The sequence below is a fragment of the Oncorhynchus tshawytscha genome, linkage group LG30 (assembly GCF_018296145.1).
Source record: "Oncorhynchus tshawytscha isolate Ot180627B linkage group LG30, Otsh_v2.0, whole genome shotgun sequence".
Taxonomy (NCBI): Eukaryota; Metazoa; Chordata; class Actinopteri; order Salmoniformes; family Salmonidae; genus Oncorhynchus; species Oncorhynchus tshawytscha.
In genome coordinates this window covers 7858045-7885274 of record NC_056458.1, presented here as the reverse complement: position 1 = coordinate 7885274, position 27230 = coordinate 7858045, and the positions used below count along the sequence as shown (strand labels likewise).

Below are 27230 nucleotides of genomic sequence, written 5' to 3'. Positions count from 1 at the left end.
TTGTGTTTAGTTCTGTCACTGTCGATATTGAGAGACATTCTGACAGAGACCTATAATGTAGTCCCAGACGTATACTCATAGAAAATCTAGAACCTAAAAGGGTTATTCGGCTGGCCCCATAGGAAAACCCAGGTAGAGTCCTTTTGGGTTCCATGTAAAACCCTTTCCACAGAGGGTTCTACATGGAACCCAAAAGAGTTTTAACCTGGAACCTAAAAAGGAGAGCCGAAGAACCCTTTTGAAACCCTTTTTCTAAGAGTGTATTCTCTATTGAGGCTCTAGGGAACATGCGAACTGGAGTAAGAGAAGGATTAAAGCAAGGCCACAACATAGCAGGCCACTGTGGTCAGGACAAAGCCCTCATTCACCCCAACCACAGCGACGATTATCTTCATTCAGCATCAAAGGAAACAGAAGCAACCACTGCAATACATATGGAAATAATCATGCAATGTTTCCCTAGAAATGCTGATACGTTCTGTGGGTAGCAAACAGTGTTTTAAAATAGATACAACAAAAGCTCATTTGTTTGTTGCCTGTAGCCCTAAAGCAATGCTATTGCTACTGTGTACTGTAAGGTTGGGGCGGTATCCTGCAACATGTACTCTGGGAGTCAGGAAGCAGGTGCAGAAGGTGAGTTTAGTAAAGAAACGATACCGATGAACATACATGAGAAGCGTACAGAATGTGGGGGAGAAGAATACTACCTAATGACTGATGTCAACTGAGGGCTAAATAACGAGGGAGTAATCACGGAGTAAATGATGACCAGGTGTGCGTAATTATAGTTGCCAGGACCGGTGGTTAGTAGACCGGCGATGTCGCTCGCCGGAGGGATGGAGCAGGAGTATTTGTGATAGTATCCCCCCCCTCCACGACATATCCAGATTGTCATATCGTCATACCATTTCTGTACCATACCGGGGTTTACGGTATTACCGAATGTGCACACAAGGGGTGCTATTTAAAGTATAAATAAATACATTAGGGGACGCACTAAACAATTTAGGCAACAAGGACCTTGATCCAGGAGGGGGTTGAATGTCTCTGCTTTAACCAAGAAGCTTGGTCTTGACATCTAGCCACTTAGCTAGCAAGTTAGCAAACCAAATGCATAGCTGGAGCCCTGAGCTGGATGTCATTTATTCGACACATTTTTAGATTTCTGTTAGTTATACTTAACTTTGTTATACGCAGCGGGGTAGCACACACCCTTGCAGCCCCTGCGAGGCCCCCAACCCCCAAAAAACGTGGTTGAAGATCATACTCTCTGTATTTTCGAAACACCCCTTTTAAACGGTATAAGCGGTGCAGTGTATCACCCAAGTCTAGCGTACTGTTGACTTGGGAGAATGAAGTCACGCTATGTCACCCCAAAGACGTCTCATATTACCACAGTCAGGTTTTAACTGGACCGAGCTCTATTGCGTTTGTGCAGAGGTTGATCATCCCATTTTGGGTGGTGGTGTAGAAGCTGAGTGGAGAAACCAACCGCTCTACAGCAGCACCAGGACGTGACGTTGAGTTCCATGGATCATGGGCGACTCACTGACAGGGTCCAACTCTCATCTGCCTGTGGAGACACACACACACACACACACACACACACACACACACGTCCCTGACCTGACCAAGCAGCCCACCAGAAGGCTAAGGTGGGAAACATCATCAGGTGCAGAGGGCTGAGACCAAAGAGTGCAGCTCCTTCAGTAGGCCAGAAAGCTGGACTAACGTCAGAGACATCACAAACTCCCACAGCGACCCATCGATCACCCAGTCAGAAAGTAAGGCAGACAGAGGGAGGCAGGAGATCTCCTTTACTACGTTGGCTCCCTGGCCTGCTCTGGTCTACAAAGACCTGCTGTGGAGTGGACACCCATATAGTTCATGTTAATCAATATGTGAATAGACTCTCCCGTTTCATCGTAGGATAGAGCTCTACATCCCAAACGTGAGTAGGACATTGCCTGTTAGGAGTGGTTGTAATGCACCATAAGACAGATCCATATTTGAATAGCCAATATCCACTTTCATCTGTATACACTGCCAGAAAGCCACTCGGAAGTGCAGCAATTAGCAGCCGTAAAGATATGGAGGTAATGACAGTGTGAGAGGGGATCCTCTGAGAGGTTAAAGTGTCTCTACCTCAGCAGCAAACCACAGCCCTGGTCTGACCAGCTCTGTCCCAGAGACACACAGAGGACACGTCGGGAGTTACAAACAACCCTGCTGAGCTGACATATAGAGACATGATTTCATTAAACCCACGCCCGAAAGTGTGTTGGCAGTGGTAGAGCGTCATTTGATTTGAAGAAGACGGCATCGTTTGATTTCACATTGTTGCTGGAAGCAAAAGACAATTATGCCCGTCATATTCCATCTGACACTATTCGTTAGATTGTCCTCTTCTCTTCTCCTGGCTGTCCCATGGCCGCCCAGTGCTGCTAGAGGCCTGGCTATATTAGGCTTTAGCGCTATAGACCCAGCCCAGGCCCAGCCAGGCTGATTGTCTACAGCTGTTCCTCAGGCCCACCTTTTTGATGTGGCTGAACGGACTGCTAATCCCTGGTGTCTGTTTGTATCAGTCATCACACAGTCAGCAGGCTAACCTAGGAAATAACCCTCTTTCTCTGCCTTTGAGGACAAGTCAGGTTTCCCCTGCTTTTCTTGTTGTCAATTGTATTCCCATTTTAGTACATTTATCAGCCAAAACACGACACCCACCCTGTATTCAAGAGCATGCTGTGTCTCAACCGATGGCGGGCACAACACAAAAAACCTCAGAAGATGTAAAAAATAGGTTCTAAGCTCCAACAAAAGTGATTGAAATCAAATGAAATGATCCACTTGTTCTAGGCAGTGTTGTGACGGCTGGACATATTATACTCTAGGTATTTTTAGGGGTATAAGGTTGCTGTTGACACAGGGATATGAATGGCAACATGCTGGGCGTACTATATGTTTGTGCATGTGTGCATGTAACAGGCATAAACAGTCTCGCATTACGGAGTCTGATCAGCATATTACACTGACCTACCCTGAAGCTATCTCACACCAGGCCCTCTAAAACCACTCACAAAACCTGCACGAGAAGTACAGCAATAATATGCCTCACATCTGTTCTGCCAAACCTCGGCGAGAGCGTTCATGCAAAATCAGGGATGTTTTTCCTAAACGAGAGACGGTGTCAAAAGTTCATCATCTGCTTGGAAGGCACTAGACCCTCTCTGTTGGTTTCTCTCTCTCTCTTTCTCTCTCTCTCTCTCTTTCTCTCTCCAGGAACTGTTAGCTGTTGCACGCTATACATTTTTGATCAGAATGCATTCCCTACTGATTTGAATGCTGGCGTGTGGCATGTGTACAACGCAGTTTGATGTGATATGATTGTACATTTCATATGTGGTTTGTTTTTACCTCAGTCAAACCCACATATTTGCTTTGGATCTGGGTATTATCCGGCACGCTCTTGAACCCACATGGCTCTCAGATACTGTATTGTGGAGCACATAAACATACACACACTCACACACACACACACACACTCCAACCACGTGTTCACGTCACCAACCTAATCAAAGTGTCTCTGTCTCAGAATGTGTCTCCAGGCCTGAGGTTCATTGTAAATGCACAGACACAGGGTTCACTTCCTGTTCTGGAGTAATGAAACACTAATGAGATGTGTAGTATTAGGGCTCTTTGTGTGCTGAAGCAGGTGAGGAGTGCTGGCTAGGCTAGCTGCAGACTGCAGGCGAGGCAGGAGCGATGTGCTGCTGGTGGTATGGTAGGGGGAGTCTTCATGCAGTGCCAGCCCCTCCCTGATCCTGCACCGTTCCTCCTCTTCCCATTCCTCACCGACAGCTGGTGTGACTGGTTGCTAGGAGACCACATCCGAGGCACAAAGAGAGCCCAGCTGGTGTGGCCTGGTCTGTCAGTCACCACATCCTGTGGTGTGTGTGTGTGTGTGTGTGTTTCAATATCAGCTGTCATGTATGTACTGTATGTTCATTGTTCATTGTACACTGTCTGGGTACGTGTGTGTGCATTGCATAAGCATTTGACAGTGTGTGTGTGTGTGTGAGTGTGTGTGTGTGTGTGTGTGTGTGTGTGTGAGAGAGAGAGAGAGAGAGAGAGAGAGAGAGAGAGAGAGCGAGAGAGGTGGAGAACCAGCTCATTTCATGTTATGATATGGCTATGTGTCCTTGAATGCAGACTTCACCACTGTCTGTGTGAAGCTAGCCCCTCAAGCCGCACCCCCCCCCCCTTCGCTGTCAGTGAGCAAATCGCCCACATTTTCTCCTGCGCATTCAGACCCATGGAGAGCGGGGGGCGGGGTGATTGGGAACAGGATGCATTCTCCAGTTTAAAAGACAGCAAATTGGGATCTGTTTTATATTCACTGCAGGGGATAATTATTCCTTCATTCGCCCTCAGCATCTCTACAGGGTACATCAGGGAGGAGAGACTTCATTCTCTGGCAGCCATTTTGTCCCTATTTCCACCTAATAGCTGTGTTCATGGTAGAGTGACTCACTGACTGGCACTGTCCTTTAACTAGATGGCTCTCCCAGAACAGGTGATTTCATTTTTTTTTGCTTGCCTTTGGCCTATAACAGCGGGTTCCGGCAAATTGTCGATACGATTCTTTGTGGCTTTCACATCAGTCGTTTCAGTCTTTCTTTGAATCACATAATCATTCAAGGACACAATGAGTACGCTGCATCGCAGCCCGCTCACTGTACAGTGCTCGTTATTGCATCAAGGTTCTGAGCTGCTGAGCATGGCCATAAGTCTTTTCAACTAATTTCCTACAAATAGGCACTGAGTGTACAAAACATTAAGAACACCTTCCTAATATTGAGCTGCACCCCCTTTTGCCCTCAGAACAGCCTCAATTTGTCGGGGCCTGGACTTTACAAGGTGTCAAAAGCGTTCCAAAAGGATGCTGGCCCATGTTGACACCAATGCTTCCCAAAGTTGTGTCAAGTTGTCTGGATGTCCTTTTGTGCGGTGGACCATTCTTGATACACACAGGAAACTGTTGAGCGTGAAAAACCCAGCAGTGTTGCAGTTCTTGACACACTCAAACCGGTGTGCCTGGCACCTTCTACCGTACCCCGTTCAAAGGAACTTAAATCTTTTGTCTTGCACATTCACCCTCTGAATGGCACATATACACAATCCACGTCTCAATTGTCTCAAGGCTTAAAAATCCTTCTCTAACCTGTCTCCTCCCCGTCATCTACACTGATTGAAGTGAACTTAACAGGTGACATCAATAAGGCGTCGTAGCTTTGACCCGGGTTCACCTGGTCAGTCTATGTCGTGGGAAGAGCAGGTGTTCTTAATGTTTTGTACACTCAAGTGCACACGCTAATTGGAACTTAATTCAATCTCATACAATCTCATGTTCCCTGCACAAGGTCATGCTGCTATTGTCTTAGCACAGTAGAGACCCTTCCAGTTTGGCCAGTGAATCACAGTGGACATTCACACGATTGTGTGATTTAGCTTCACGTTTGAAACGTTCCCAGGTTGAACACGTCAAAAGCAGCCTTTCTCTGGTGATTCCAATGGTTAGTCTGTCTGCATGCTCCTCCGTTCAGGGGCTGTTTGGCAAGGCATGCTAGAGGAGGCGGTTGTCATGGCAATTTACTCCGCAGTGATGGACTCGCTATCCGTGGCAAATGGCTGCGTCAGCGTAATATGCTGAGCGCGCTCTTTACATTCTGTACATGCTGCCCTCGCTACCTGCAGGAGCTCCTCCTCACCCCCCCCCCATGTGACCCAGCCCGTTGGTACAGGATTTGAGCGAGAGAGAAATGGATGCGCGGACCAAGGGGCGTGGCTCACGTTATAATGCATCCTGACTGAGCAGACATTGCAGCAGTCATCCGGTGCATAGCCCGACCCCCCCATATCTAGCCCGCATCAACAAGTGACCACAACCTGGGGCGGATGAGCAGAATAAATCCAATAACAGCAGAGCCACATCCGTCAGAGTCACATGGCCAGCCTGACCATCTCCATGGAGATAGCATGGAGGCAGCAGTGTGTGCACGGTGGAACCACAGAAGCATTTGGGGCCCATTAGTGGCATCACGGCTGTGATGTATGACCCTGGGGGCCTCCGGGAGCATCAGGCACCAGCTGGCCCCCAGGACTTTGAAGATCTGGCTGCCCCTTCTGTTTGACTGCTACCCTCAACACCGTTGTAAGCACCAAGCATGGGCCATTCGGAGATCTGTTACAGGGTGATTATGGGCTTTTACAGGCAGGGATCTCCTCATTTAACAGTTAGCTGGTGGGTGCTTAAGGAAGAAAGGTTCATGGTGATGTTGTATCATCTGACCAGTGGACAGATAGTAATGATAATGTAATGATTTGAGCATGGTTTGTTTCTGTGAGTGTGGGTCCAAAGGCCATGATTGTGAAACACTAGATCTAAGGATGTTGTAATTACGCATCATAGTCTCCTTCCTTCGCCCCTGGTCCCTCTGCACTCAACAGTTCTCTCCTGTCCCCGACTCTGTGATGATTGCGGCCACTCCTTAGGACCTACGTGTCCTTATATGGAAGAGGCGAGCAGCACGGAAATCAGGAAATCTCCTCTAGACTTTTTCGATTTGATAGATAACACAGTTAGGAAAAAAAAAATGCTTTACGCAAGTTAGGGGAGAATAGACTAGAAGTCTCATGACCTGGGAAACCATTTGAAGGCACTTAGGTTTGTCTCTTGCACCCCCCCCCAGGTTCTGGACTACTGCCACTCTTCACCTCTATGTAGAGAAAAGCAGAGGAGTTCATTTTACCTCACCAGCAAGAGGATCCTCAGTCAGCCTTATCAGATTACAAGCTGACAAAAAGAGAAGGTCCAATATCCACCTCAATGCTCCCAGAACAGTGATTACTCTGTGTGTGTGCGCGCGTGTGTGTGTGTGTGTGCGCGTGTGTGTGTGTGTGTGTGTGTGTGCGCGCGTGTGTGTGTGTGCGTGCGAGTGTGCGTGCCTGCGCACCTTTCTTTGTGTCAGCTGTCATTGCAGTCATGAATAATCTAGTGTGTTACACCAACATAAGGGCTCATATGTCTGATTGAGAGGGAAGTTATAGTAACCAGTGCTCACTTTCCCACTAAGTAGGGTGCTCTACTTAGAGTAGTTGGCCCAACTTTGCACACTGGGATCAGGGGAGAAACCGCCCAGAGAGCCGGCTAAAAAACATGGTTAATACGGCACTAAACCCACCACAACGAGCCTGTGAGCCGACCTCCAGTGGCACTTACCATTCTCCCCAACAATATGTGGAGACTGAATCTGCTGATTTAGCTGCATGCCAGGTTTTGTCCCCCTGCTCTGTTTACTGTCTGTTTGCTGAATGTACCCAGGCTTGTTTCTCTCATCCTTTACTCTAGTGGCCTTTCATTTCAAAAACCAACGCACTGTATCCATGTCGGAGCGTCCTTATTTTCGTTTGAACCTCATTGAATTGAGCTCACCACTTGTGGGAATTTCAGAATATGTTTGTCGTATTTACCGCAGAGTCCCCTCCCTTACAGTACACGTTGTAGCAATGCGCTGTCAACAGAGCTGGTAAACACTTTGATTCACCAAAGTTGTGGTCTCGATATTACTTGTCATTGTCTTATTTGGAGACCTAGTTGACCTTTGTCATAGGTGTGCCACCCTTATTACAGAAGCGTCAAAAGATCCCATACGGTATGAAATAGTCATTAAGCCAGAGAACTGTTGTATTTACCTCTGACCTCAAAGTAACCTATGGTGTGTATGACCCGTGGAGCTTCCACAAAGTCATCATCTCTGCTTTGATGGTTTCTTCAGAACATTTCAGAACAGTGGCTAAGATAGAAACAGTATATTATGTGACGTGAGCTGCACACCCACGATGCTGCCTCTAAATCCTGCTAATCCTTCTCTTCCATGGGTCTCTCTTATCCCTGAACCCGCCAAACCCGCCGGTTCACTTCCTCTTCTTCTCTGGCTTCGAAGCGCCGGTCGCACCAAAATATCACAGGCCTAACCGCCAGCTTCCCCTGGAAAATACACAAATGACTGCTGGGATAGATAAGGGTATTTATTATTCAAAAGTAGGTCATTTCAGCTGGCTGTTTGGAGGGTTTATGGAGCAGAGAGCAGGTTCTAAAACAAGGTACACATAGACTACCGTTCAAACGTTTGGGGTCACTTAGAAATATCCTTGTTTTCATGAAAAATTACATGAAAAAAGTTGCAAAATGAATAGGAAATATAGTCAAGACGTTGACAAGATTATAAATCATGTTTTTTAATTGAAATAATAATTGTGTCCTTCAAACTTTGCTTTCGTCAAAGAATCCTCCATTTGCAGCAATTACAGCCTTGCAGACCTTTGGCATTCTAGTTGTCAGTTTGTTGAGGTAATCTGAAGAGATTTCACCCCATGCTTCTTGAAGCACCTCCCACAAATTGGATTGGCTTAATGGGCACTTCTTTACATACCATACGGTCAAGCTGCTCCCACAACAGCTCAATAGGGTTGAGATCCGGTGACTGTGCTGGCCACTCCATTACAGACAGAATACCAGCTGACTGCTTCTTCCATAAATAGTTCTTGCATAGTTTGGAGCTGTGCTTTGGGTCATTGTGTCATTGGCTCCAATTAAGCGCCGGCCACAGGGTATGTCATTGCATTGCAAAATGGAGTGATAGTCTTCCTTCTTCAAGATCCCTTTTACCCTGTACAAATCTCCCACTTTATGTTATGGTTATCATTTTCAACTTAAAAAGGTGCCACAAAGAACCTAAGTGTGTGACACACTGAAAAAAACTGTACAATGGTAAATATATTATAACAAAATATACAATACAAAAAATATACAATATACAACACCTCAAACTTAGATTTGTTTGTCCATAACACTTTTTTCCATTCTTCCTCTGTCCAGTGTCTGTGTTCTTTTGCCCATCTTAATGTTTTATTTTTATTGGCCAGTCTGAGAGATGGCTTTTTCTTTGCAACTCTGCCTAGAAGGCCAGCATCCCGGAGTCGCCTCTTCACTTTTGACGTTGAGACTGGTGTTTTGCAGGTACTATTTAATGAAGCTGCCAGTTGAGGACTTATGAGGCATCTGTTACTCAAAGTAGACACTAATATACTTGTCCTCTTGCTCAGTTGTGCACCGGGGCCTCCCACTCCTTTTGCGCTGTTCTATGAAGGGAGTAGTACACAGCGTTGTACGAGATCTTCAGTTTCTTGGCAATTTCTCGCATGGAATAGCCTTCATTTCTCAGAACAAGAATAGACTGACGAGTTTCAGAAGAAAGTTATTTGTTTCTGGCCATTTTGAGCCTGTAATCGAACCCACAAATGCTGATGCTCCAGATACTCAACTAGTCTAAAGGAGGCCAGTTTTATTGCTTCTTTAATCAGAACAACAGTTTTCATCTGTGCTACCATAATTGCAAAAGGGTTTTCTAATGATCAATTAGGCTTTTCAAATGATCAACTTGGATTAGCTAACACAACGTGCCATTGGATCACAGGAGTGATGGTTGCTGATAATGGGCCTCTGTACGCCTATGTAGATATTCCATAAAACAATCTGCCGTTTCCAGCCACAATATTAACAATGTCTACATTGTATTTCTGATCAATTTGATGTTATTTTAATGGACAGAAAATTTGCTTTTCTTTCAAATACAAAGACATTTCTAAGTGACCCCAAACTTTTGAACGGTAGTGTTTCTGTTCCATTGTGAAAGGAGCCACCATCCTTTCATAGCTATATTTTCCCAAATATCCTAATATTGGGACACTGCCTGTAAACTGATGATATATTGGAACAAATGCTATTGTAAAAAGTTAGTTTTGGTCAAAGTGTCCTGAATGCTGCTTTGCTGACACGCCTGAACCCTTCCCAAACGCTCCGGGACCAAAAATCTCTTTCAGTTGTCAGAGAGCTGACTGGTTTTCCCCCCCAGAGAAGGCTGATGTACAGTAATATGAAATAATCTCTTTTTTAATGCCCGGGTCTGGATTAGGTTCTGACATTAAAACATGTCTCAAAGCCACATGGCATCAGAGGAGAAGTATAACAGTGTTACTGACCACCTTATTGGCCACCAGTCCTCCCCTTCAGTTGTTCCCTGATCTGTATTCTGTGCGGACATAAATGGGACATGGAATCAGTGTTCAATAAATCATACGTTTTTTTGCCCCCTGTAGTTGTACTGATTGAGTGCAGCAGGAAAATATGACATAGAATATAGGCCTTTTATTGATTTAACCTTTATTTAACCAGGAAGGGCTCATTGAGATTCAAATCTCTTTTTCAAGAGCGCCCTTGTCACGACTCCCGCCGAAGTTGGCTCCCCCGCCTGTTCGGGTGGCGCTCGGCGGTCGTCGTCACCGGCCTACTAGCCGCCACCGATCCCTTTTTCTTTTCGGTTAGTTTTGTCTCATTTGTTACACCTGTTCCTATTTTGTGTGTGCTTGATTCTCTTCCCTATTCTAGCGTATGGAACCCGCCCCTTTGTTGTGCGGGATTAGTTTGATGTCCACGTTGTATTCATTGGTGTTGTTAGTGCTCTGGACCTTGTTACCCGTTGGTTTGGGTTGGTCAGTGTTTGCGCCCTGCGTGTCGGACATTTCATTTTGGTGCCGTATTTTACCCTGGGCCTCTCTGCTCTCTGCGCCTGATTCCTCGCTACACACCTAGCCAGCCGTGACAGCCCTGGCTAAGATAGGCAGCACCAAGTCATTACAGAACAATTACAGACAGACAACATGAAAAACTACGGGTAATCTAGTAAAAACCATTGAATTCACGAGAGTATAAAACAGCAAATTAAAAACATTGACAGGTCAGGGAATCAGAGAGAGAGAGAGAGAGCGAGAGAGAGAGAGAGAGAGCGAGAGAGAGCGAGAGAGAGAGCGAGAGAGAGCGAGAGAGAGAGAGAGAGAGAGAGAGAGAGAGAGCGCGAGAGAGAGAGAGAGAGAGCGAGAGAGAGAGAGAGAGAGAGAGAGAGAGAGAGAGAGAGAGAGAGAGAGAGAGAGAGCGAGAGAGAGCGAGAGAGAGAGCGAGAGAGAGAGCGAGAGAGAGAGAGAGAGAGAGAGAGAGAGAGAGAGAGAGAGAGAGAGAGAGAGAGAGAGAGAGAGAGCGAGAGAGAGAGCGAGAGAGAGCGAGAGAGAGAGAGAGCGAGAGAGAGAGAGAGAGCGCGAGAGAGAGAGAGAGAGAGCGAGAGAGAGAGAGAGAGAGAGAGAGAGAGGCCATCTTGGCCATTATGACTATTCACATTGTTTTTCACCATCTTCATATTAACTTCGTCAGAGATCTGGAGGGATTACATCAATCTGTCTTTTTCTTTAGTAGTGCAGCAGATCTATTCCCAGAATAATCCCTGGCAAAGAAATTACCGGCGGAATAAGAAATGAATTTGCTTACAAAGCCCTTCCTTTCAATTAAAATAACTGAAACAAACGCGTTGATTAGGAGCCTAGTGTGATTTAGGCTGGTTGAGAAAGGGAGTAATCCATTCTGCTTAACTCTTCATTAAGGACTAAAGCACGTAGAGTATTACCTTTCACACAATCAATAGGAAAAAGTAGCACAGTGCTTTATCTACTGCAGGTGGTGGTGAGGGAAATACAGTGTTTTTGGGAGGATAAAACTGTCCTGTTTTATGCAGGCTTCAGAGCCCACACTATCGATCCCGGTGAGGACTCTGCAGAGGGGGGAGTAGAGTGGGGGTTGGCCTCAGGGAGCATGGTCAGGTACTGGTTCTGCCTGGAATCAGGCACAGGATTTATCCTCTCAGTAAAATCGCAGACAGCTTAAACATTGTTGCATGTTCCAAACTGTTTGACAAAGTATTCTTTTTGCCCATTTTCCCTATTATCGTTCGCATCCCTGATGCCATTTTATATTAACTCAGTTGGACGTTGTACAGTACATGCACATGCATGGTTTTGTAAAAAAAAAAACACACAAAAAAACGAGTCGTGTCTTTTCCACCTACATGCCAGCCCCGCCCACTGCTCCGCTTCTCCTCGCCAGGGGGACGGCGCTCTGCTCCTCTTACCCCCGACACTCTCCTCTGAGAAAGCCTAGAGCGGCAGAAACAGCATGCACTCTGCTCTGCTGCAGCGTATATCCCATGTTCCAGGGGCTTTAATATTTCACATGGCTCTTGCTTTGTTTCGCGATATCATGGGCCGTGTGTGCTGAGGCAGATCATATCGTGAATCTGGAGATGTTGTTAAATTGCTCTTTGAAGAGCTGCCCGAAATGACTTAAGCATGGCTGCTTGGGTCTGTAGCTAGAAGATCCCTCTTTTGTCCCCCGTCGCACCTCGCCCCTCTCCTCCTGTAGAATACAGCAGCGGTGAGACGGCCTGCTGGTTGATCCTGTGCTGCGCACACAAACACAGTCCCGCGTACAGCTCCCGGCAGATCAATAGTATCACAGGCTACCAATTAGCCAAATATGTCTGTCCTCGCTGGCCGAAAATACCCAAGACAACTCCAACAAAGTTCTCTCAAAGTTTAGCGTTGTTCCTTTTGACTTATGCTAAGCGATTTGAGCTACGTATGTGTTTGTATGATAGTTTGATAGTATGATGCATGTGGACGAGGGGCACTGGATGCATATGAAACAGCTGCATCCTGTAATAAAAGCAGGCATGTATCTGACTGTCACCGACGGATTCTTCTGGGGAAATAGGAGCAGATCGCTGATAATGACTGTAATCAGTGACGGTTTAATCATTGATTCCAACGCGATGCTCTTTTGAGTTCTCATTAACATTCGCGGTGAGTCTCAAGTGTTGGTAAGACGAGTAAGATCCCTCCCATGTCTGTGCTCCTTCCTGATTACATTAGCCACCCATCTCACCTCTCAGCCAAAATGCAGTAATTGCTCTACTTTAGTCGTGCATGGAGATGAATTAACATGGTTGCCCGGGGCAACAGTAAGGATGGCGTCCAGGCAGAGAAGAGGTACCTCAGGGCTCATCGTTTGTTCATTCATTCATTTCCGGGCCAAAAGAGATATGGGAATAAATGCATTCAAGACAAACCCCCGTGACGGTTGTACAAGAAGATTCCAGAGTGGGGATTGGGGGGAATGCTTCCTGCTGCTTGTCAGATCTGGCACAAAAACCAAGGTCATAGTCAAGGAACTGGTGTTCAGCTATTATCTGGCATGAAATCCTAATGCTTTAGTCTGATGTCTGAAGTCTTTGTTTCTCAGAGGAAAATGGTAAGAAAGGTGGTTAACTATGTGTTGATGTGTATAGATATATTGGAATTCTATACTGTGGCTTAGGTGCTTTTTTATTTGAAACCATTTGGCATTTGTCCTGACTTATAATTAATAGTCCAATTATGGACCTTTTTCTGTAGTATCTGTTTTTTTTAAAATACAGTGCCCATTTTCAGCAGTCAAACCTGGAAGTGATACCCCTAGCTGCTATCTGAACAATTAGGGAGGCATATATTTTCTGTTGTTCTTATTGACTTGCATAACATGAGTCCTATCATACCGACAAAAATCCACAACATTCAACCACAGAATGAGGATACACTATCGGACGTTTGTGTCATTCCTGCTACGGTATATGAGCTCTCTTCTTGGGGGTGATCTATAGCACCTTCTCTTAGCCGTGCCTCTAGCAACTTTGTGAAAATGAATTCCTTAAAAGGCAAAGCGTCTGGGCCTAGGACTAGGTAATTGGGTCATGTTACTCCACTATTTCTTTAGACTGGATATTGGAATGAAAACACATGTTTTTCACTGCCTCAGAGAAATGATAGCGTTTTTTCCATTGGCTCGAGGACACTCTCCATTTTTTGTCGTTGTTGATAAAAGTAGTGTAGAGGAATACACACATTGACTTTATTACTTTACTCACTAATCCACTGCTATCAGATTGTAAAGCATCTGGGACTACGAGCCATTGTTTGGAATTGTGTCATTCAAGAAAAGAGCTTTGAATAATTCAGTTGCTGTAGTTGTGGGGTCCCTGCTTGGCTGCTGGTGCTGGTTGTGGTGGTAGTTTTGGGGGGGCCATGTGGCCCTGACAGCTGGTAAAGCAAGGATTAGGGGTGGGATCTGTGGGGCAGAGGGGCGGGGAGAACCAGGAGTGAGGGAGTGGCCAGGCTCTCAGCAGGACATTCTCTGTAGATCAGAGAGTTAGGGGGGCTGAAAACCTAGACACACTTAACTGTACTTCATATTGGCATAGACTATGCAGTGTAAATACTGTGGATACTGTACTGTGCTACAGAGCATACATGAAGTCTGTGTCGACAAATGTAAATAAACATACATATGTATTGCATATAGAAGATGAATAGCTGAATATTGGAACATCTCGAGAGTGAGTCTTGTGTCACCCCACCACTTGTCTGGATACTGTTGCTAGGTGACTCTAGATGACAAGGTGGCCTGACCTTTTCAGACATGATGCTCATCTTCTCCAATATGAATATCCCTCAAGCTGGAATGCCCTTTCTTAACTACAGCCATGGCTCTGAGGGACTGTGACATTTCACAATCCAGCTGCAGGTAAGGCCTCTAGACATAGACGACGACTCTCAGAAAAGATGGTTTGTTTACAGTCGCCTTGTCTTTTGTCGCGTCTGTCCCAAGACGTGTGACGATGATCGTGCGTTCACGCTTTTGTCAGATTCAGTCACATTTGAATGTTGCCTCTAGTGTGTGTTTTCCAGATTCTCAGCATCCCCTTGTGTTCCAAAAACGCACACAATAAATATGGGCCAATTTATTCCTCAAGGACACACTGAGTTTACGTTTGTTTGATCAACTCTATAAAGAGCGGCTAGACACAGCGGGCCACATGGGACCACATTGCTGTGAGGTAGATTCCTAGAGGAAAGCATCCCCACCCCCATCCCAGCCCATCCTACCCCTCCAAACACTGCATCCCTTTCCAGTACTGGGAGAGAGTTGCAGATGAGAGCAGGAGAGTGTGAGCTCTCTCACTTCCTCAACTTCCTCCTGATTTATGGAAATCACAGCTCAAACACCCTGTGAGTGGCAGCTGATAAGGATCCGTTTAGCATATGTCAGCTTCTCCTTGGCACCCCTGAGAGGCCGAGTACAGGACTAATCATTCTCCGGCTCGCAGCGTTTAACAGGGAGGGGATTAGAAGAAGGAGCTGCAGCAGCACGGGCTCTGTCTCTCTGGGTAGCCTCTGCTCAGCCACACCCTCTGCTCAGCCTCTGCCTCTGCTCAGCCTCAGCCTCAGCCTCTGCCTCTGCTCAGCCTCTGCTCAGCCTCAGTCTCTGCTCAGCCTCACCTTCTGCTCAGCCTCACCCTCTGCTCAGCCTCAGTCTCTGCTCAGCCTCACCTTCTGCTCAGCCTCACCCTCTGCTCAGCCTCTGCTCAGCCTCTGCTCAGCCTCACCTTCTGCTCAGCCTCTGCTCAGCCTCTGCTCAGCCTCACCCTCTGCTCAGCCTCACCCTCTGCTCAGCCTCTGCTCAGCCTCACCCTCTGCTCAGCCTCTGCTCAGCCTCACCCTCTGCTCAGCCTCACCCTCTGCTCAGCCTCTGCTCAGCCTCACCCTCTGCTCAGCCTCTGCTCAGCCTCACCCTCTGCTCAGCCTCAGTCTCTGCTCAGCCTCTGCTGTAACTAGTCTGCTTTCAAGACCCCAGTCAGTCACACTGCATAAAGGCTACAGTCAACAGACTCATTGTTGCCGATTCTCTTCCTTTGAAGACGTTATTCGTTTTGTCTCAGACCAACGTTGGCACCTAGTGGAAGCCTTGCTGTCTCTGTCCTTGGCCAGGACTTTCTGTTGGTCACTGGTTTCTGTTTAGGAAATACAGGGACGTTGATCATCAAGAATTAGAGACCCTAGAACCTATCCCATTGCTTTGTTCTTTTCCTCTTTGTCTGGCTTCATAATGTAGATTCAGTAACCAAAATACAGTCTGCAAAATGCAGTGTGCCTCGCCTGCAGTCAGAGAACAACACAACTCTGAATTGTTTCATTCATATTAATTGAGATAAAAATGTTTGCTTGCTCAGTTACATCATTTGATTGGGAGATCCTTCCAGTCTTTGTGATTGCAGGGGGGGGGCAAGGTTGGGGGCAGGTTTATGTATGATGGCTGAATCACATGGTTCTCTCTGAATGACAGGTCAGTGTGGTGGAGGAATATGTCTATGTTGATCTAGCAGACTCCCAGGGGAAACAGCCAGGGGCCAGAACAGGACAAAAACTGATTCTAGTGCCATTATAACTGCTATTCATTTCCTCAAGCAGAAGTGCTGTATAGCATGCAGTGCATGGATCAATTTTGTAGATTTGTGCTCATGTGCTACGCATATGGATGTCTTCTCATAGCATTACAATAGGAGCCTAGCTGTATGCTGTATAATAGGTTATAGTGAGACGTGTCGCTGGAATATTTAGACCTTATTCGTATGGGCCACATATCTACCAAACCGTTCATTGTAAATACGAGCATACATCCTCTGTCTCCGTAGCAACGGGGGAAGATGCAGTCCTATGCGTTCACCTTTCAGCTGTGTGTGTAGAAGCTGCTGCAGCGCTCTCCACTCGTAGATAAAAGGGTTCCCGAAAGGGTCCGTCAGCTGTCCCCATAGGAGAACCCTTTTCGGTTCCAAGTGGAAAGGGTTCTACATTGAACCCAAAAGGGTTTTTACCTGGAACCAATAATGGTTCTTCAAAGGGTTCTCCTATGGGGACAGCCGACGAAGCCTTTTAGGTTATAGAGAGTGTATATAGAGTGTATATAGAGTGCATATAGAGTGTATATAGAGAAACATACAAATCAATAGGAACACCTGCTCATTCCATGACATAGACTGACCAGGTGAATCCAGGTGAAAGTGATGATCCCTTATTGATGCCACTTGTTAAATCCACCTCAATCAGTGTAGATGAAGGGGAGGAGACAGGTTAAAGGATGTTTAAGCTTTGAGACAATTGAGACATGGATTGCGTATTTGTGCCATTCAGAGGGTGAATGGGCAAGACAAAAGATTTAAGTGCATTTTAACTGGGTATGGTAGTAGGTGCCAGGCACACCGTTTTGAGTGTGTCAAGAACTGCAATGCTTCTGGGTTTTTCACACTCAACAGTTTCCTGTGTGTATCAAGAATTGTCCACCACACAAAGGACATCCAGCCAACTTGACTCAACTCTGGGAAGCATTGGAGTCAACATGGGCCAGCATCCCTGTGGAAAGCTTTCAACACCTTGTAGAGTCCATGCCCCAACGAATTGAGGCTGTTCTGAGGGCAAAAAGGGGTGCAGCTCAATATTAGGACGGTGCTCTTCATGTTTGATACCCTCAGTGTATACAGTAGTGTTTTGATCCTAACACCCCAAACTGAAACACTATCACCTGATCTGTGATAGAAAGGACTAGAGCTATTCTATGAACACCCCTGGGTGTGCCTCCAGCAGTGGTATGTATTCATGGATGCCAAGGAATGCCAATTTTCCTTCAATTCACAAGAGGTTGAATGTATCTCACCGGAGAAAGCATCTGAGTGAGCGAAACAGCGCCCCTCTGTCTCTGTATGTGTAGCTCATTTATCTGATGCTGTGTGGTCCTGAAGAGTATAACATTGTTACCTCCCATAGCATTGAATGCAAGGGAAACCAGTGAGCATTTGGCCTCCCTTGATTAAAAAAAAGTATAAAATAATAGCCAATCAGAGTTGAGCTATACTGAGTGAGCTCAAATGTGAATGGTCCTGGCACACCAAAACAAAGTGTCAAGGGGAGCGTGACTCCCATCAAATCGCATTGAGAGCATACGTCATAGACTGAAACAACTTGAATAGTTGCATCTTGTTGTGTTGTTGTCCTCTTGCTGGCTGGCTAAAATTGGACCTTTCCTAAATTAGCCATGGATGAAGATAGGGATTTGGACCTGTGGTTTTTACTTAATTCTCCATACTGGCCAATTATTATAACAGTGATTCTGATCCAACCATTAATTCATACATTGTTGTGCCCATGGACTGAGAGGATGCAAGTTCAGTATGTAGCTACATGTAGAAGGCTAATGTTAACTAGCTAACGTTGCGCATGATTTGATGATGTTGAAGTTGAAATGGTGCTGGAATAGTGGAGGCAGCTCCTGTTTTCTTTGCGACTTGCGGTAACTGTGGTTCTAAATCAGTAGTTGTTTTAGTGGTCCGAAAATGTCGGGGACATTAACTAGCTTGACAATGCTGTTTGTTACATGCAATATGCTTTGTGGACTTAATCGGACAGAGGTAGCTCTCCGGTTTTGTGATGAAACAAAGGTGTGGTTGAATCTATTCTGCCACTGTGTCTTCTTATGGTCTCCCCCTTAGGCCTATATATCACGGTCGCCAGGCATACAGTTTGAACTAACAGGCTATAGAGCAGACAACACAATTATCACAACACATAGGTTGTAATATGGCTTTTTATTCTGGCTAACCCAGGGACTTTACCCATGCACCGCTACTGATCTCCATAGACCGGTTTATACGGTGAAACAATGGACCTGTAACAAGGCTGGCAAGCATGTGTGTGCTGTGCTGTGCTGTGTATGGCCTCGATCACCCCTCACTCACTATGGGAACTGTCCCAGGACACGCTTGGATAGGATTAGCCAAAAACACTATTTTCTCTCTACGATAATGAGAGCTGATGTTTGGATTACACACATTTTCAGGGCCCACAAGTCATTCACGCAGCCAATCAGCGTGCTCGGATGTCGCTGTACCTCTACATCTCAATTAGTGGAGGCATCCTAGACTCCCTGTGTGCCCTCACCCCACCCTACCCCTCACAGAGGCATGGCAGTTGAAAGAGAGGGGGTGGAGGGGTACGGAGCAGGGAGCTGTACCCAGGAGAGACGCATCGAGCTGGGATTAGCTCTAATGGGATTACGCTGGTACAGCCATTTTAGCCAGGCAGGTCGGGAGGGAGCAGGCAGATTGGGATGACATCATCTCCTGTACTGTCTGCTGCTGTCTGCCACTGCATTCTGTCTCCCTGGACCAATGGGGCAGAGGGTTGAGTGCCTGTTAAGACATATTGAAACAACATTTGACTCCAGTGAATCCTCTTAAGGGATATTCTGAAGTGATATTTCACCAAGTGGCCAGTTGTCTCTTAAGACTGAAGAAGATGCGTTGCTGCAATGTGAAGTCTGTGCCCAAGAGATGACCTGCTGAATTCTGGGAAGCCCTCCAGTAGTAAATGTCCTTTGGTGTAACCTTGACTGGTCTGCATACTGAAGTCATTTGACTGGTCTGCATACTGAAGTCGCCTTGACTGCTGTAGTGGACATACTTTAGTAGTAGGGAGTGAGAATCTCTGCCCAAACCTCCAGACCAGAGATTAAATGGGATGGACAGACCTACACATACAAGGACTGGGAAACTGTAGTCTCAGGCTCCCTGCACCGTGTGGAGCCTGTGTGTCTGTTTCCATGGTTACCCTGCTCATTGATTTTGTGTTTCCTGCTCAATGTTTTATGAGTGCAAGTGGTCTTAAAGCTCCAATGTGTTTCTAGATGAAGTGTAAATGTAATTATGGTAATGTGCCAGTTTGTAGATTGGGGCTGTCTGTCAGAAAGGTATATGGCTGTCTTCCCCCCCCCTCCCCCAGTGAACCTTTCCAGTACTCCCCATGCGTAGAGGAGAGGGGGGATGCAGGCACAGGCAGTATTGGTGCAGTGCTTCATCACTCAGAGAAAACACACACACACACACACACACACACACACATACATACACACATGTTTGTTTTACTATCCTTGTGGGGACCAACAAATGTATTCCCATTCAAAATCCTATTTTCCCTAACCCTACGCTTAATCCAAAACCCCTAACCCTAAACCTAACCCTAACTCCTAACCCTAATCCTAACCTTAATTCTTACCGTAACCCTAATTGCAACCCTAACCATAAGCCTAACCCCTAAGCCTAAAATGGTATTTTTCCTTGTGGGGACCGCCGTCATTTCCCCATTTTACTATCCTTGTGAGGACTTCTGCTCCGCACAAGGATAGTAAAAACCACACACACACACACACACATACACACACACTCAGCTGCTGTATAACTCTTTCACTGTGTTCAATGTTAGGAGCAGTATCCAGACTTTCATATGGTCATACCGTCCTTCTCTCATCCTGGGATTTACGCTATTACCTGCTTAGTACACTAGGGGGTGCCAAAAAATGCAAGGAAGACCATTGGGTGTTTTCATGGAATTTTCATGGAGGCCGCTAGCTAAATATCCTAGCGAGCGCAAAACAAAATATAAGAATTGCAAAGACAGGCAATCCAGCTCATGAAGTTATACATATTGGAGCTACCGAATGTCATTTGTTTTGAGTTTGGACATTTACAAGCGAATGTGAACGAGAGGCATTGTGCAATTGAACAAAGTCTTGATGCATGCATGTGTGAAGAAACATCAGTATTCCGCTCTGGAGCACCATGTGTACACGCTGTGTCTGTGTGGAGTCTGGAGTTGCTAGGGCAACAGGCCTGCCTGCTCTGCTCAGAGAAGAAATCTAAAGATAGCAGTGGCAGCTATATAGATAACTCATCCAAAGGGCTTTGACTTCTCAAACACAGCAGAAAGCTAACACAGTATGACGCCCCGTCACCTTATTAATTCAAATCAAATCAAAAATCAAATTTTATTTGTCACATGCGCCGAATACAACAGGTGTTGTTGTTACCGTGAAATGCTTACTTACGAGCCCTTAACCATTCATCCACTTATTTAGATAACTAGCAAGTTAAACTTAACGCAGCATTTATCGTCTTTTTTACCCAGGAAAGAAAAAAAGCATAAGAAATATATTTGCTGCATTTTGTAAACGCAGATCTAAAATGCTTCTTATTGTAATTTCTGCTCGGCGTCAGACAAATGTTGTTCTTCAGTTGCGCTTCTGCATTCGGATGAGAATTCACATTAGCAAATGTAGCTGGCTACATTCTTTCTATGATAAACATTAGAAATATGGTGGTCATGCATAATGTTTCGCAAAAAACGACTTTGCTGTTTTATTGTAAGCTCATGATCAATTCGGATCAATTTGCTGTTATTTTAATGGACACAAAATGTGTTTTTCTTTCAAAAACAAGGACATTTCTAAGTGACCCCAAACTTTTGAACGGTAGCGTGTTTTCTGTGAAGAAAAACTATAGTGGCACGTCCCTGATCACTCTATTGAAGAAAAAAAAGACAACACTAAACATTCAATACAAGGTTGGACTCGCCTACTCCTGCTTTCTCCCGTTGTGCTATTTATAAACAAACACGTGACTGACTCAAAACTGTTCTGGGGAACTATGGTAAGCATCATAATGGAAAGTAATGTGACAGGTGAAATGAAGAAAGCGATCTGCTTTATCTCCTAACATATTGCACACGTTGACTGCAGCTATTTCCTTAAAAAGTAGCTACAAATATGAGTTTATTGAAAAACTTCAAAGAAATATTTTCAACGGTGTTGACAGTGTTTTAAAACCATCCCGTGGCTATTTCCAAACACCCCGGTATACGGTAGGCTACAGGATTAACCCATTAAGTGCTAATTCACCCATCCCTCTGAAATGGAGGTCTTAAGTTACAGTGTTAGCTACTAATCCAACTGCACAGACCAATGATAGAGTAGGAAGGAAGGGACTTGGGCCAATAGAAGAGTAAGTAAGGTTTGTCTGCAATTGCATGAACTCAGACATAATGCATTGCCATCAACCTGTCATCTCATATCATCAGTTTTAAACTTCCTTTCCTCTTTAGCTTCGATCCCCCCCTGTCTGAGTGGTGTGGTGATATGTCAGTACTGCCGCTGAGGACTGCTTTTGTGTGTTCCTGTTCAGGCTACAGTCTCTGTCTTCTTTTTTTTTAGATGGTGTCTGATATTGTTTGTTGGTGACCTAGCTCTAGACAGTCTCTGGCTCCAGCTCTGTGTGTGTGTCTACTGTGCTGGTGGCGAGTCTGACAGGCTCATCCACGTTTGAAGGTCACCCCCTCCTCCCTGGTCCATTTTTGTGGGGCGCTCTCTCTCTCCCATCCACTCAGATCACATCACATCACCACTGTCTGCTGCCCTGTCAGCAACAGCCTCATCCTACTGTGCTACTGTGCTCCTGAACCGTTCACTCTCACTGCGTGGCAATGCGACCCTTGCCCTGCAAGGAGAAAGCCCTAAGCAAAGCCATTAATATAGATGTAGAGATGTGATATCTGGAGAATCATCTCTCTCAGACCCACTATTATCCTTGGAATAGGAGGGTTTATGAACAGATTTAGCTGGATGTCAGGGTATATTTAGATGTGATTTAGTATCAATGCATTTATACTACACCGTAAGTACATAAACAGCAGTTGGGATGTATTGACTTGAAAAAGGTCACAACTGCAATCTCTCTGGATAAGTACTTTAATAAGAGTCAAGAAAAAACAAAAGTATGGCTGAAATGACCCATATAGTATCTCCAAATAGATATTTGATCTTAGTGTAAGTAAGTGTATACCGTGTCTCTGATTGGCCCCTGTCCTCCTCATAATTAGTGAGATGTATTGGCTGGCTGGTCGGTGTAAGCTGTGGTGTCTGCCTGGCTGACGGTTGTGATTGGTTGGCTGGTAGGTGTAAGCTGTGGTGTCTTGCCTGGCTGACGGTTGTGATTGGTTGGCTGGTCAGTGTAAGCTGTGGTATCTGCAGGGCTGAGGGGTGACAGGAGTTGACAGAAAAGGGTCAGTTGCCCCACCTTACCTTGGCTAGCGTGACACAGGTCCTTATATGAGCTGGTGGAAGCCAGACCAATCAGGATTAACCTGGTATACAGGCATCTTGTCATTCTCTCTGCTGTCTCGGACCTGATCTGCTTCTACTCCCATCAACACCATCTCTCTCTTTCTATCGCTCTCTCGCTCTTTCTCTCTCTGTAAGACATCTTTAGCAAAACAGGATGGAGGACAGGTCAAGCAAGTGGGCAAAACTAGTTGTAGTGACGTCATAATGACCGTTTTGCCCAATGGGAAGTCCGACCTGCTTTGGGTTAGTGCTATCTGGCACCCTTGAGACATCCCTAGCCTAAAACCTAACCCTAACTTTAAACCCTACCTTTACCCTAACCATAACCCTTACCTAACCCTAACCTTAACTCTTACCTAACGCTAACATTAACCTTTACCTTAACCATTTAACCATTCAACTTCAAAGTGGTAGGGACCTCCCAAGGATCCCAGATAGCAAGGACCCTGACTTTGTCCCCAGGTCCTCCTTCACTTCTGGTGCCTGTCCCTTTCCCTCTTCTAATGTTTCTCTCCATCTACTACTGTCCCTGTCCCTCCTGAACCTTCCTAGGCCATGTGTGTCACAGTAGCAGTGCTGTCAGATCAGACAGGCATCTTCATAATCAGGAGCTCTGCAGTCAATTAGCTCTATGCATTTGTCAGCACAAATCCACACACAGAGTGGCTGTCACACTGGATGACATGACAGCTCCTCTAGTGTAAAGCACACTGGTGTGCTGAGCGGGCTGTCAATAGCACTTTACAGCAGTGGCTGCACTCAAGTCTGAGCACAGACATAAACATTCAGTTGTATTAGGTGATGAAGTAGTGCTTTTCAATAGTGAGACAGCCTTACTTCCCTGGTGGTAATAGTAGTGCCGTATGACCTGATCTCTGGAAAGAAAAGGCTGACTATCTGGGCCTTTCTGTGGTTTAGAGTATTGTATTTCCATTACTGCAGCAACCCAGTAATACGCTTAAGATGTTTTCTATTCATCCCACATCCACACACCACAGCTGGTTTTCCAAGAGGCTTCTCGCTGGCTATGAGTTCCAATGTTTTTCTCAGAAATGGATTCCTTCACAAAATAACAGTGTCCAGGATCTTATCGTGTCCAGGATCTTATCGTGTCCAGGATCTTATTGTGTCCATGATCTTATCGTGTCCAGGATCTTATCGTGTCCAGGATCTTATCGTGTCCAGGATCTTATCGTGTCCATGATCTTATTGTGTCCAGGATCTTATCGTGTCCAGGATCTTATCAGGTCCATGATCTTATCGTGTCCAGGATCTTATCATGTCCAGGATCTTATGAGGTCCAGGATCTTATCAGGTCTATGATATCATGTCCATGATCTTATCGTGTCCAGGATCTTATCGTGTCCAGGATCTTATCGTGTCCATGATCTTATCGTGTCCAGGATCTTATCGTGTCCAGGATCTTATCGTGTCCAGGATCTTATCGTGTCCATGATCTTATCGTGTCCATGATCTTATCGTGTCCAGGATCTTATTGTGTCCAGGATCTTATCGTGTCCATGATCTTATCGTGTCCAGGATCTTATCGTGTCCAGGATCTTATCAGGTCTATGATATCATGTCCAGGATCTTATCATGTCCAGGATCACTAATTGTATTGATGATCTGATTTCATATATGGACCTATCATTCTAAAGTAGATAGATAAATAAATACATTGAATTGTACTAATGTTGACCATCACTGCATAAAGTGGTATATGAAAAGCTGAGTTTCTACAGACCATTATATTTTCACTAAATGTTTCTCAGTCTTCTAAGCAGTTCTACAGTATCGCTCCTTTCTTCAGTCTGTTGTATTGTCATCACTCTAATGACCTCTACCTCATCCTGACCCTAAACAAAAGCATGGGGGTTGGGTGTGGGGGATGGACAGAGAGAGACTGTTATGAACCATAGTCAAGTTTGGCCTCCCTCATAGGGCCCTGTGTCCTGCTTAGCCCCCTCGGCCCCCCTGATTAGCAGTGTAGCTGGGGAGCCCAGCCAGCCTTGATGGGCTGTTGTCATCAGAGGGATTGACACACAGACCCCCCAGAGACCACCAAAGACCTCATTTACATCCCCTCTCCATTAGCACCACCTAGAGATGTGGTGGGGGCTGGGTGGAGGGCTGGCATACCCCATCACGCTTCCCATCTGACACATGATTGACAGCCCGAGAGGCATCCTTAAAATGTCCCCATTATAGCTACATTCCTGCTAAATTCCACACGGCAATTGTAGGATTGAAGATAATAAAAATAACAAAAACAAACATTTTACGCCCACAATATTGACTGTTTAATGATACACTGAAAGACTGGGTGAGTTAATTAGTGGTCTACAATGAAAAAGCAATAAGAATGGGATTATATATAGTAATTTCATCACTAGGGTTTGACCCTAGGGATATGTGCCACTCCTGCCCCCTGTCTATGGCCTGGACCCGTGGGACATGGAGGAGGTACAGCTGGCAGACGCCATACAGACCAGACACTCCTCCAGTAGCGACAAGCATCAAGGCAGCTGCTGGGGCGGGGTGCTCCAGAATTAGCATCAGCTCATAGTTTAGAAGTGTGTCACAAAGATGGTTGTGATGTGATGTATCCTGGGTATTACCCTCCAGGTTCTGAACCTCGGGGGTGTGGCCTGGCCCCCTGGACGCCTGTCAACCGGGAGACCAGAGAGGAAGACTGTGTTTTGAATGTGAAGCGGGGGAGGGCCTAATAAACCTGCTAGTTCCAGTAACAGGGCTTTTCTATTGGAGGGTCATCAGTGAAAGGGGGGTGTGGCCCGAGACATCTGTCCAGTAAGTAGCTTCTGACGTGAACAGCTGCAGTGAAGGGGATCAGACCCCTTAGAGGACTGGGTGAAACTGAGCTCTGTGATACACAATTATTAGTCATTATTAAAGACTCAGTAACGTTGGACCGTGTGTGATTGGGACATTTTTGGCTCTAGTAGCCATGCTAACGTGCCAAGAGTACTCAATAGAACCAGCTTTCTTTCGTTGGCAGTTTTTGTCTGCTGTTGGACTCCATCAAAGGCTGAAGGGGTTCTGACCCAATTAGATGAAATCTTAGACAAGTTCACCTTTGTCTCCTTATACTAAAAATGTCCGTTGATCCTAATAATAGCTCTTTATGTAAAGTAGGATGTTGCAGTCGTATTATCTCCCGTGTCTTAGTCCTTTACTAGCCACAGATTTTTATCGTCAACAACCATCTCTAATTTAAGCGGTATTAAACCCAGGATTTTAGATAATTCTACGAGCTAGCCCCACAGCTATTCACTAATCTCAAACCTTGCACAATCATGGGCAACGTTTTGTCGTGGTTGAATGCACGTGTATTATCTTTTTTAATTAACACACAGTCAGCATTTTAAAAGCAGTTTAGCGAACTTGAGAATGTTAATGCAGTATAAGACCCTCTTTGTGGGGCACACACTGGCTGCTGAATTTATTTGCTCTATCTGTGTGTTGCTATTACTGTAATGCTGTTAGTGACATGATGTGACCTGGAGAAAAGTGCAGAGTCAAGGAGGTGGTAGTGCTGAGATGTCAGACTGGTCAGAGTCAAAGATGAATGTATTTTATATCTGATATGTCATGTTAAGATCCCACTGAATTGTATGTATGCATTGACGCTGAGCTGCATTCTCACATGGTCCCGTATTTCTCTGCTCCACCAGGTCACCTGTCTTCAGGATTTCTTTGGTGATGATGATGTCTTCATTGCCTGTGGCCCAGAGAAGTTCCGCTACGCCCAGGATGACTTCTCCCTGGATGAGAATGGTGAGAGCAGCCACACCACTAGTAACCTTCTAACCCGCTATAACACCACTCGTCACCTACTACACCACTGTAACACCACTATTCACCCACTGCACCACTGTAAATCCACTAGTAACCTACTACACCACTAGTCACCTACTGCACCACTGTAAATCCACTAGTAACCTACTACACCACTGTAACGCCACTAGTCACCTACTACACCACTGTAACACCACTATTCACCTACTACACCACTGTAAATCCACTAGTAACCTACTACACCACTGTAACACCACTAGTCACCTACTACACCACTGTAACACCACAAGTCACCTACTACACCACTGTAACACCACTATTCACCCACTGCACCACTGTAAATCCACTAGTAACCTACTACACCACTGTAACACCACTAGTCACCTACTGCACCACTGTAACACCACTATTCACCCACTGCACCACTGTAAATCCACTAGTAACCTACTACACCACTGTAACACCACTATTCACCTACTGCACCACTGTAAATCCCCTAGTAACCTACTACACCACTGTAACACCACTAGTCACCTACTGCACCACTGTAAATCCACTAGTAACCTACTACACCACTGTAACACCACTAGTCACCTAC

The 27230-nt window shown here is 45.6% G+C and overlaps 1 protein-coding gene across 2 annotated transcripts in view; it reads left to right on the top strand.

Moving 5' to 3' along the window:
- LOC112228860 (neuronal migration protein doublecortin) overlaps positions 1–27230 on the top strand; it is a 70152-nt gene that overhangs the window by 25349 nt on the left and 17573 nt on the right. For both annotated transcript variants that reach the window (XM_042309256.1, XM_042309255.1), the window contains exon 4: positions 26509–26611. In XM_042309256.1, the coding sequence (XP_042165190.1) occupies positions 26509–26611 (103 nt within the window). The remainder of the gene's footprint in view (positions 1–26508; positions 26612–27230) is intronic.